The sequence below is a fragment of the Melopsittacus undulatus genome, chromosome 1 (assembly GCF_012275295.1).
Source record: "Melopsittacus undulatus isolate bMelUnd1 chromosome 1, bMelUnd1.mat.Z, whole genome shotgun sequence".
In the NCBI taxonomy this organism is placed as follows: domain Eukaryota; kingdom Metazoa; phylum Chordata; class Aves; order Psittaciformes; family Psittaculidae; genus Melopsittacus; species Melopsittacus undulatus.
This window is the reverse complement of record NC_047527.1, coordinates 11,147,163-11,158,939: the sequence shown is the minus strand read 5'-3', so window position 1 is coordinate 11,158,939 and position 11,777 is coordinate 11,147,163. Positions and strand designations below refer to the sequence as shown.

The 11,777-nt window shown below is 46.2% G+C and overlaps 1 protein-coding gene across 2 annotated transcripts; it reads right to left on the bottom strand.

Annotated features, from left to right (window-relative positions):
- Positions 1–827: 827 nt before the first annotated feature.
- On the bottom strand, positions 828–7,759 carry LRATD2 (LRAT domain containing 2). Of its 2 annotated transcripts, none has more exons than XM_034067570.1 (2): positions 7,673–7,759; positions 828–6,939 (listed from the first exon to the last, which is right to left on the bottom strand). In XM_034067570.1, the coding sequence occupies exon 2, from the start codon at positions 6,932–6,934 to the stop codon at positions 6,038–6,040; it is 897 nt and encodes a 298-aa protein (XP_033923461.1). In that variant the 5' UTR covers positions 6,935–6,939; positions 7,673–7,759; the 3' UTR covers positions 828–6,037. The 2 variants fall into 2 exon arrangements, with proteins under 2 accessions (XP_033923461.1, XP_030900308.1); XM_031044448.2 differs by lacking the exon at positions 7,673–7,759 and adding an exon at positions 7,321–7,511.
- Positions 7,760–11,777: the final 4,018 nt, after the last annotated feature.

The window sequence follows — 11,777 nt, the reverse complement described above, 5'->3', positions numbered from 1 at the left end:
GATCTCCACTATTACTTACAACAGAAGTCTTATCTTGCTACAGCTAAATTTCCTTGGGATGGAGTAACTTAAAGTATCCTTGTTTCAATTGACTCAATGCTTTTGTGCAAGATTCAAACAACTCCTCCTGGTCAGGATCTCAGGGAAAAGTACAGTTTGTTGTATTGCTGGTTTTGCCATCATGGATGTGCACACAGTGGAAGGCTGTGATGAATTAAGAACCATTACCCTGTGCATATAGCATCTCACCACAATGAATGACCCTCGTCACCTTCAGTAAGAAACATCTCTGCTCCTGGTGCGGCTAGAACATAGATCCCACTCCATCCCTGGAGCTTCCCCGAGACAAAACATCACACAAACTGAACAGTTGTACAGATTTTCCAAAAACTCCCCATGAGTTCTGATGTTCTCCCCTTTCTCCCTCTCGCAGACACTACATCTGTTCCTTTAGCAGCTGCTGGCAGACAAGACAAGCCTGGGTGCCAACTAATACTATATGATCTTCTGCTGAATTCATTTTCCACTTTTGAAATTAAATTATGGGCCAGATCCTCATCAGATTTAATACAGCTATTGCCTATTAAGCAGATGATGGTCTGGCCTTGTGCAGATTATTCCTCCTCTTTCTTTGAAGCAAGACTCAGATTTTGATCCGACATATGAAGGCAGTGAAAACATCAATTGTTTTGTGTCTGACGCATCCATCATGAGAAAACATTAGTTTTCAGAAAGCTGGAAAAGAACCACCCCATTCCAAAAGCAAAGGAAACAAGAAAGGTTCTAAAAGATACTATAAATCTTTTATTTCTTTTTAGTTACTATGCGATGCCCTTCATTTTGAAGGAAATGGTACAATCAATGATCTGTACTTCTTTCTCAGGAAAAGAAGATATTTGCACTAACAATTCAACATTTACTGACAAAAGACAGCGTACAGAAAATGCTCATGGTGGGGGAAAAAAATCATATTCTGTGATTACACTTGTTATTGTGGATGATTCCATGAAGTGTTACAATGTCAGGAATTTCAAGTGTGCATTTAAAGAAAGCTTCTAATTCAGTATTAATGCAAAAGAACCCTCTAAACCACTGGTGTTTGAAGCCACACCGATTTCTTCCTATCCAGTTTTAAATCAAAAAGTCTAATCTGAAAGTCTAAGCCCATCATACATTACACTCAGCCTTATCACTGCACGTTGATTTATGCGAGTAGTCAACACATACTGAATTAACAGAAGATTTCTTACAAATAGAAACTGCTGCTGGAAACAGTGTATTTCTTACCTCTACTCAGTTACTAGTCTCTGATCAGTTATACAAAATCAAAGTTTTGCTTAAAAAAAACAGTATTTGTTCCTACATGGCTGTTAGAATGATGGTTGGTGCTGTTACTTGTCCAAAAAGCACAGGTGGGAAAGCACTCGACAACACATTTCACACACCCAAGGACAGACCTTTGGTAAAACTTCACCAAAGGAGAAGAGAAAAAGAAAACCACCGTTACATTCAAAATCAGAAATATATTCATCACATAATATTACCTACATTACTACTGAGAGTGGAACTTTGAATTTCAATGAACAAAACTTAAGAAGTTTGCCTAGGGTTTCATTTATACAAAACAATTCCATAGTCTAGGGTCCTTCAGTCTGAAGAATATATTTTTCCAAGTAAGAAAATACAGGTTTTGAATTAGCTTTTGGGGTATTTTCCCTGCCTACCCTACAACTGTCTACTATGCTGGTCAGGTGAGCTCTATAGCACTGCTGTAATCAAATACTTTGCATTCACACAGAATCAGGGATAACTTGAAATAGTCTTCAGTTTATGTCCTTGCTCACTGCCATGGAAGGTGAATGTCTGAATTGTGTTTTTAAAATTACTCAATCAAGGGATAATTGTAGGTTTTACTACAAAGCCTTTTCCAAGACATTATTTGCATCAAACACACCAATACTCTGGGGAAATAAGACTGCTCATCTACATTTCTTAGCTGGAGCTACATTTACACATCTGGGGCTCAGTCTTGCCAGCCTTAACATGTGCATAATGATAGTCACAGCAGTCATCCTATCAGTAGCAGTAGGTATGCCCAAATGAGTAAATTCATACAGAAGATTAAGTGTTTGCACAATCAAAGGGCTTTTAAAACAAATGATATTAACTTTAAATGTTAAAAACGCAAGGGAAATTTAAAGCATGACAAGACAAAGATACCAGAGAACAGTCTGCAGCACAATCACCAGCTTAGTTTCCAACTGCTGTGTAGCACAATCCTCACTGAATCAGTGCAGCTCCTGGATTTCCAGTGGGAAACTGAGGCCAAAGTTTGGGCTGGATTCCATGAGCCTTGTTTGGACAAGAGGCCCTTTGAGAAACAGCTTTCACAGCACTGCTTGTTCTCCCCTGGTCATTATGCAACCTCAGATCCTCCACGCTCCCACCAGAGACCTCAGGTTGAAATTCCAGGCCCTTATTCACAAAGAAAAGTAAATACACACTTAACTTCAAGCACATGAATAGTCTTACTATTGTCAAGTGGCTCAAGGTAGGGTCTATTCACAACTTCAAACTTCAGTATAGGCTTAGGACCAGAAGTTCTGCAGAAGGATCACACCTGAATTTCTGTATATTAAAGAAGAAGCTGCAGAGAAGAACACTTTTATCTATTCTTCTCTCCTCTCTTTTGTGATCTACAAAAACCTCTTGAAGTAGACACATACATAAAAAAGTCTGTTTTCCTGGGAGATCTGTTTCTTTAAAATCAGCTCTAGATTTCCCAGCCTTGTCTGCAGACAGCAGCTGAGTAAAGTACAGCAAAGACAAGAAATTAAGGAGTTGTGATGTACTTCTACAGCAATTCCTGTCCTCACATCCAGCTCATTACAGGTCCATGGCTTAAAAAGTAGACTGCTTAGAAATGTTTGCAGTGGTGTTCAGTAGCACCTATTAAATAACAGTGCCTGCGGCAGGGAAAACGGACCTGCCTGTTAAAGATTAAACAGTTGCATCTTTATCTGCTGGAATAAGAAATCCCTGTATGGAGGCAGCCCTCTTCCAGATTAAATAAAAAATTCCAGGCTTCCCCCTCCTCCTTCTACACAGAATGGAATGCCAGGAGACAGAATAAATTCCCAAACACAGCTTGCAGAGAAATTCAAAGATTCCAAATATCTATGCTTTAAATACTGAACACCTGTATCCCAGGTGTTAGAGGAGCATACAGGTTTTGTAACACAGCAGAATGTATGCCAGACTGCACTATGCTGTGAGGCAAGCTCCCCCCTTCATTCTCCATGCTCAGAAGGCAAAGCAAGCTCTGGGATTCTTTGCTAAGGCCTTATGCCTGTGTGGGAATTTATCTCCAAAGGCATGACTGGTACAGAGAAGCACCAAGATCAGCACCAGACACGATTTCAGCTGGTTAAAGAAGCTTTGCTCTCCATTCCCAAGCAGATTTGGTCCTTTTTCCTTATTAAGCAAAACTGGGGGTAAAAAATAAGAACAGAAGACAAAGCCAGACTATGCAGGGTATCTCAGAAGAGAAATAGCTACGTGTCATAGTTCTGATGTTTCAGACACAAGGGAAAAATATTTTCACAACTAGTTTACTGTTTAGTACCCTGTAGATACATAATATTTGACATTTATAGCAGTTTCTATACTTTATGACCTAGAATATACTTTAGATCACTAATGAAAAATAAACCCATTCAGAGGACTGGAAAATAATGTGCATAACAATTTACTTTCAAATGCAAGGTCATGAAGGGATTTTTTTTTTTACTTTCAAAAATATCTGTAAGAAAATATTATTTTACATACTTATATTACACAGTGAAATAAACTTTGTTATGTACACATTTCAGTATGAAAGAAACCAAAGCCAGACATTTACTCATGGTCTAGATAATCTGTTGTCTCTTATCAGTCAGTACAAGAGACTTTCCTTCACTCTTTTTTCAGATTATTTCAGTGATCATTTCAACTTTTAGTAGTTACCAGTAGTTCTATAAAAATCTGTGTGCATCCACATATTAACCCTATTACATTTAGATGTGGGCAGCTATGCTATCAAAGCAAGGTTGTACATCTGCTTGACAACCACAGTAACTTGAGTGTAACTCAGTTGCATATTGGAGGAAAAAAAAACACTCAGTTCAGACACTTGAGCTATAGCATTCTAAGGGAGTTTGGTGCCAAACTCTCCTTTGCATTTGGGTATTTCACAGCTCAAAAATGAGGGCACAGGAGTCATTAAGGAAATAGTGTATGGTGTATTTGCATAACCTTAAGCTTATTTTCCCTCCTGAAGCAAGGATGAAGTAGTCTTTCACAGCTTTTTCCTAGCTTGTGTATTTTAGGCAGAAAATACAACACCACAACCTATTTGGATCACACTGGCAAAATTGCTTCATACAGTCTTAACTAATCAAAAGCTGGTATCTACCTATTTTTAAGTGACAAACTTTGCTCCCATCTGAAGAGTGGAAAGGACACAGAGTACTTTGCTGTTTGTGGTATAACTGTAAACAACTGCAGGGAAGACTGTATTAACTATGCTTCAAGTTTACATCAGACTGTTTGTTGCCATTATTTAAAGGAACTGAAGCTTATCCTCAAGTTCACCTCATTGCTATTGTGCTTTAAGGGGAAAGAATTTTGCACTACAAACTGCCTCCAATCTGTGTTTGCTCACACACTTCAGATTCCAGGACAAAGATCTGACAGTGCTGCCTGTGCAGGAGACCAGTTCAACAGTTGAACACAAGTTCTGGGAATATTCAAGGCAGACAGCACCGCATCTCCCTCCCCTCCTGTTTAATGAGGACTTGCACAACAACTTTGGAGGCATGTCCTCTCCTTTGCCCTAATGCTATAGCTCAGCTGCATACCATAAATAACAGCAAAAAAGGAAACATGAAAGCCCTAATGAAAAGGAAATTGCTTTGTGGTAAGGAAGGAAAAAAGGAACACCCAAACCCCCTGCCTGTGGTGCCTTCCAGCCTGTGCTCCCTCCCATCATTTCCCATCTCAGCTGGGTTTACTGCGCTGCAGAACCTGCAACATGCCCACAATCAAGAGCTCCCAGCCAAGAGGCCACACTTCCAAGGGACAGCTTACTCAAGACATACTCTTGCAAGGGAGCAACTGGCTTCTGCTGCCTTGATGTGTACCACAGACATAACCAGGAGCTCTCCCACTTGCTTTAGGAAAGCCAAGAAGCCTATATAAGCAGTGGCATAGCTCAGTATCTGCCTGAAAGAATACCAGCACAGACCAGCGTGCAGACTCCTCCTTAATCAGCATCCCCTGGGACCAGTCAGCAAGAAATACATATTCTGTCCTCAAAACCACACACTAATAGCAATGGAGGAGGTCCCCCAGCCCACCTGCAAGTTCCTATCAGCTAAAAAGGCACCAGGCATGTCAAACCCAGTTCATTAACACTGGTGGAGATTTCTGCCTTACACCTTCTGGGGGGCTGTCTACCTATCCATGTAACCTTGCAACAGGCAAGCAAGCAGCTTGTTGTAATACCAGCAGGAGCCACAACTGAACAGAAGCAGGGGCAGAGAAAGGAAAACAATACCCTCATGATTCTCACCTACCAATTCAGAGCTACATGGACATGTCCTGAAAGTAGATGACTCCTTCTTAATAGTATTAAATACTCTTAACTTCTGCTGATAAGTAGATGTCAAAGGCATTTAACATCTTACAGAGTCAGTCCTACTGGCAGATGGCTGAGGGAAAGGCTATGCACAGAAAGGAAGGGAAAGAACTGGAAGTAGAGAGGTGTAGAATTGCCCTGAGTTTTATCCTCTACAAATAAGTCAGGGGTTTTATCATCAAGCACTGAAGGAGTTAAGCACTAAAGCACAGACACGTAATCAGCTTTCCCCCTTCCTTTCACATGTGATTGGAATGAAGCTGCACCGAAGCGGCCCAAAGGGCTTATAACAGCTCAATTTCGCAGCCTTCAGTTTTAATCCCCATCACCCAGGCTAAGAAGCATGGTGGTGTGGGGCTGCTACTCCACAGCAGTCTGAGCACCTGGATGATGATGGTCTTCATCCTCCTCTTCCTCCTCCTCTGCAGCCTGCAGGTGGCTGGAGAGCTCCTGGATCACAGCAGCTCTACCAATCTGATCATTTCTCCTCTTCTCCATAATCAGATCCTCCAGGCTCTGGAACTCCAGTGTGTGGCTGCGCTTGTCACCCAGCCGGATCTGCAGTCGGTAGGGCTGCTTGCCTATGCGCAGCTCCCCCCCGATTTTAAACTCCCGCTTGCCATACCGGCACCAGGCAGCAAAGCACTCAGAGTTTCTCCAACTCAAGTCCCGGTCCTTGCAACCCACCTGCTCCAGGGCATTGCGCACCACCACGGCTGGGCTGAGGGGTTTGTAACGGTACAACTGGTTGGCAATGCGGCCCCGTCTGCCCTGGCTGGCATCGGTGAGGAAGCTGTTCACCACCTCCAGCCTGTGCAGATGCACAACTTGAAAATCTCCAACGTAAACCACCCAGTGTGGGTACTGGGCCTGGCACACAAACTCCACCAGGTCACCCGGTTTGCACCTATTCAGCAGGTTCTCCGGGGTGTAGGTGCTCAGATGCCCCCCACCTCCTTCATCACCCTCCTCTGGCAGCGTGTCCTCCTCTGCAAAGCTCTTCTGGTAAATACACTCATCCCGATAATAGACTGAGCACTCCACCTCATGCAGCTGGGGATCATAGGGCTGCAGGGCTGGGTGCTCACCCCCCAGGTCGTGCACTGAATCCTGCTGCTGCTCCAGCTCATCATCGTCATTCGAAAAGATGTAGGAGACCCCGATCCTGGGCCCTTCATCTCTGTCCAGACCTGTCGGGTCGGCCGTGGGAACTTCCTTGTAGTTCAGATGGGTCAGCTTCTCCACCTGGTTCCCCATGCCCGCTGCAACGACAGACACACAGCGGGACCATGAAGGCAGGCGCTAGGTGGCAAACCACGGCTCCCTCTCCACACACGCACACCCCCGGGGCTCCCCGCTGCACCGCAACCCCTGCGGGAGCCCCTCGGGGCGGCAGGAGGTGCAGACCGCCCTACCTGCGCGGAGGGAGGCGCGGCGGCAGCGAGGAGCAGGAAGAGGAGGAAGGCTCCGAGCCACCTGTTAGAGGGGGGCTGCGAGCGCCGCGGGAGGGCTGGAGGGGCGAGTTGGGGACGGCTGCGCTGAACCGAGCCCGGCTGCGCTGGACCGAGCCCGGCTGCGCTGGACCGAGCCCGGCTGCCGCCGTCCCCAGCACCCTCCCCGCTACCGGGCGGCTGCAAACTTACCCGGCGGGGACGGCTGCGCGGCGCCGAGCGCAGCCCTAGGGCGAGCGGGCGGCGGGGCGGAGGTTGGGGCTGGGTGCACGGCGCGCCTGGATCGCGATCATGGCTCCGGTTCCGCGCTCCCCGCGCAGCAGCAGCACCCGTGCGCCGCGCCACCGGCACCGGGGCTGTGCACAAGCACCGGAGAGGCACGGCCGAGGGGAGGGAGGTTGGATCCGGCTGCGGACGCCCCGGCGAGCGCGCAGCCCCCAGCATTTAAAGAGGCAGCTCTTTTTTTTCTTTCCCTTTTTTTTTCCTCCTCTCCCCCCTCCCCTCCCCTTCCCTTCCACCCTTTTCCCTTCCCTCTTTTCCGCACCTCTCTCCCTTTCCTCTCCCCTACATGCCAAGCACCGCGCTCCCCGCCGAGGCCGGCGCGCAGGCGGAGATCGGACGCCGAGGCTCTCCGCGGCGCTTGGCAGCGGGTGTGCAACACGCTCCAACACCAACTCCTCACACGCGGCCCCTTTAAGGGACCGGTGCCACGAGGGAGCCCAACCCGCCAGTTCGGTCAGGGGGAGTAACCGGGAGCCGGAGTTTGCCCGGGACGGCGCAGGGAGGCGATGCGGGGGCTCAGTGCGGGGCTGTGGGAATCCCCCCCCCATCCCACCGCAGCCCCGGGGCGCTGAGCGGAGCTCCCACGGGAACAGCGCCCGCCCCGCAGCCTCTTTCCGGGAGTGCGGGAAGTGCCTCTGGGGGGCCACAAACAATAGCAGGGAAGTTGTAAAGGGAGCAAGGATCGAAGAGCCCGGCTCTCCTGGGCTCATTCAGTGCCCGCGGTTCCTCCATGAGCGGAGGGCGCAATTAGTTTTATTAATTTCTTCCCGACTAGGAGATCGCTCTTTTCCAATATAGAAGATGATGATTCCCTCCCCCCCCCCCCCCCCCCCCCCGGAAAGGCATTATCAGAACTGGTGGGAATATTTTTTCTTTCTGTGTTTTGGAGAACGCAAACCAATATTCCGCTTTTTCATTAATGCCTAGTTAGCCTGCTAGGTGGGTTTATTGTTCGTACTGTTTTAACAAGCGCTGGTAAACGCATGCTGGTAAAACAGACTACAGAGATAATTTATGGGAGCTGGGAGTAATGTCTTTAATTTTGTCTCATGTATTCCCTTTGTCTGTTGTCTTGTAATTTATAAACCCAACTGCACACTGCTGTTTTGAGGGGAATGAAGGGACAAATGTCATGTTACCGGAGTGCTGAGCACTGCCTACAGACTCAAAGGGTGCTGTTTCTATCAGATTATATGCCTCTGTGGTTTCGAATATACACCTCCCCTTTGGGGTAGGAAGAATTGCTGCTGCTGGGGCTGGAGGAGTGTGCACCCTGCTCTGCTTGGGACAGTGGGGCAGGCACAAGCAATTGCAGCAGGTGACAGGCAGCCAGACCAGGAACCCTTTGTTTTCAGTTCACCTGGTGACTATGTCTACGGAGCATTTTAGAAGGCTGAAAAGCATGCCAGGAGTGTGCTTTTGAAATGAATCTCCCAAACGCCCACCCCCAACACACACATGCAGTTCAGTTTGCATCCCAGTGTGGTTTCAGACAGTGCTGACAGCTTCCTTTCACATTCAGCCAAACTGGTTGTGCTCCAGGTGCAGGATTGGACCCAGGCTAGTTGAGCAAACCTCAAAAATGTGTTTAATGTAGGTTTTCCAGCACTGCCCAGTTCACTCTACAGTTCCTTTGCTCTATAGCTGCTGTTGGACAAAAGAAGACCCCGCTTCACAGTCAGAGCTTTATGAAATTGCCCCAGTAATCCATGGGCATGTGTAAAGGTGAGATTATCCTAAAAGTAAGAGCTAGACGAGCATAGCAGTGAAGTTTTCATGTTCTCCCATTTGTACTGGAAGCTGTGTCCCAGCGCCATACCTTACCATTGTTGGAGCCATTCTGTTTCTTGACTAAAGCCGTTTGGCAGCCCTGTGTTGAAGGCCAAGCTTCCTTTTGAATCTGCTGTAATGTATAGAAAGTTGTGTCTGTGCAGGAGCAGAAACTCACTGTTGCTCAGAGGAGTCACTCCTGTGTGCATGCACATCCACACATACTTGCAGCTCACTGTCTTGTTCTCACATTTTTGCTGTCTGTTGCAATTCACCCCAGTGCCTAAGTTTTTGCACCTTATCAGTTTCTTTGACCTCTGATCTCTCTGAGTGTTCTTTCAATGTCTGGTCTTCAGAATCCACATTCTCTGACCGATCCGCTGCTTTCTAGGATCAGAAACTATTGGTGAGTATTGCTGTGTCATAGAACACATCCATAATGTCATACTGCGCATTCAGAAAAGGCCTTGGGTGGCAAATCCACAAAGAACTTACAGTGCCTATATATCACCTGGGCTGGTGCCTAAAATGGTGATGCTTCAAACTTCTACATGCTTAACCTCTAAGCCCCAAAGCAGCATCACAGGCACAAGGGAAGGGGCTGGTGGCAGTGACATGCTATCCTAGTGACTGCTTTTCGAAAGAACATTGACCTCTTGCATAGCTTTCAAAAACCAAAATGGACTTTGGTGCTTATCTGCTAAAGATAACACAGTGTGTGGGTACAGAGTGGGGGGAGGAATGGTTGCGCAGTCGCTGAGCTGGGGTCCCAAACTGCAGCAGGGCAGAGTTTGTCACACCTCTGGCTTTGCTATTGGAGGCTCCTCGGTTAGGTGACTTCTTGCTCAGTCTGCTGGCATTTGTTATCTAGTTTTGAGATACTCAGCTCTGTGCACTTGTGTTACAGAACCAATAAATTGAGGCTAAATTAAGTTTATTGTTCCAACTCAGTAAAAGCTTCACCGACATTAACTACATATTCAGGATGTCACTTAGAGTTGTCACTACAGTGCTGAATCTTAAACTTCATGGCCAATGATCCAACATGCACAACTGCTCACCTGAAAAAGGAGGGCTCAACCTCAATACCATGTGATTTTTGGTATTCAGTATAGTGTTGCATGGCCCACTACATATTCAAGACCTGAAAGTGAAGCAAGCTGCAGATTAGAGAGACACCCACATGTTGAGAACCGAGAGGGGAAATTCTAAGCGCCTTGTTTATCACATCAGCAAGGAGTTCCCTTGGACGACATCCGGACCCAAGGGGAGAGTCCCTGACTGCAGATGCTGCTTCAAGGAAGACCGACTCCAAGTGGCTGCCCAAGGGGTTCCATTGCTGCCCTGGTCAGATCTGAGCTGTGGTCAGGTATGATCATGTACCCCCATGGGCTCAGGACCCAGCTTCTTTCCCCTGCACCTGCCAGCCACTACCATATGGCTGCATAGTGCATTGACATATACAGAGCACAGAGGGGACTCTGCCTCTTGGCTTAGAGACTGTGGACCATCTATAGAACAAGTACATTTTATTAGTATTAGCATATTTATTAGTATTAGTATATTTATTAGTATTATTAGTCTATCTGACTATTTAGCTTGTACAATCCAGGGATCTCTATGGTGCTATCTCTGGCTGCTTTAAACTTAAGCTCTTTAGTTTTGAGAATTGAGGTGTCAAAGTTATATTGTTGCCCCAATGCTATGTCATCTTGTTGTTCCAAAGCTATCTTATGTTTGTTGTTAATACAGATCTTACATCCAGAGACTAAAAGGGTGATATTGATTTGAAATCACAGTTCATCCCTGTGTTCCCTGCTATGAGAAGAAATAACTCTGTTTTACATTTATATTTTTTCCTTAGCAGTGCTTCTGAGTAAGACAAGGTTTAGTGTTTTGTAAGCATGTTGTGTTTCACAGGTATTCAGCCAGTTGATGGCTATGACACCCTTGAATTATTTAATAGCTTCCATTTCTTTTTTCAGTAGAGTTTTATGAGAACGGAGATAAGCTATGCTCCATTTGGCATGTAAGCACTCTACATCATAAACCTAGCAAAGCAGAGTGCTTAAACACCATGGTGGCATTAGGGGCAGTGGCGGAATAAACTGCTTTCTAGTGAAGTCCATGGATGTTCTTCCAGAGAGCTCTGTAGAAACCAGTCCTGCCCTTAATAGAGAGAGGTGTGTGACCTGATGGACATGTCCTTGATAGAGGATGTCCTTCCATGGCAGCCATTGCTGAGTCCGTCATGGAAATTTGGATTCAGAATTGTAACATTTCATTTGTTCGCTCTTTGTCCACCAGTGGAAGCTGCATTCCTGAATCAGGCACCAAGTTCCTGTAAAGCTAGGAATGACACTAAAATCACATTCATCAAAGCTGGTATGCCTGAGGTAGCTGGTGGGGAATAGGACAGAGTTAGCATCCTGACAGCCGCTGGAATCTGGCACTTCCTTTCATTCATTGTGTTCACAGCCTACTACTCTCCCAAGGTTAAGTGCTTTAATGAGGTTGGCTGTTTCTCACACACAAGAGGAAATGGTGCCACGTCAGTTAATAAAAAGCATGAATATTTCAGATTGCTTCCTTGGGGT

What these genes read in the sequence shown, in the direction of transcription:
- LRATD2 (XM_034067570.1), bottom strand. Translation starts at nt 6,934, where the DNA reads ATGGGGAACCAGGTGGAGAAGCTGACCCATCTGAACTACAAGGAAGTT.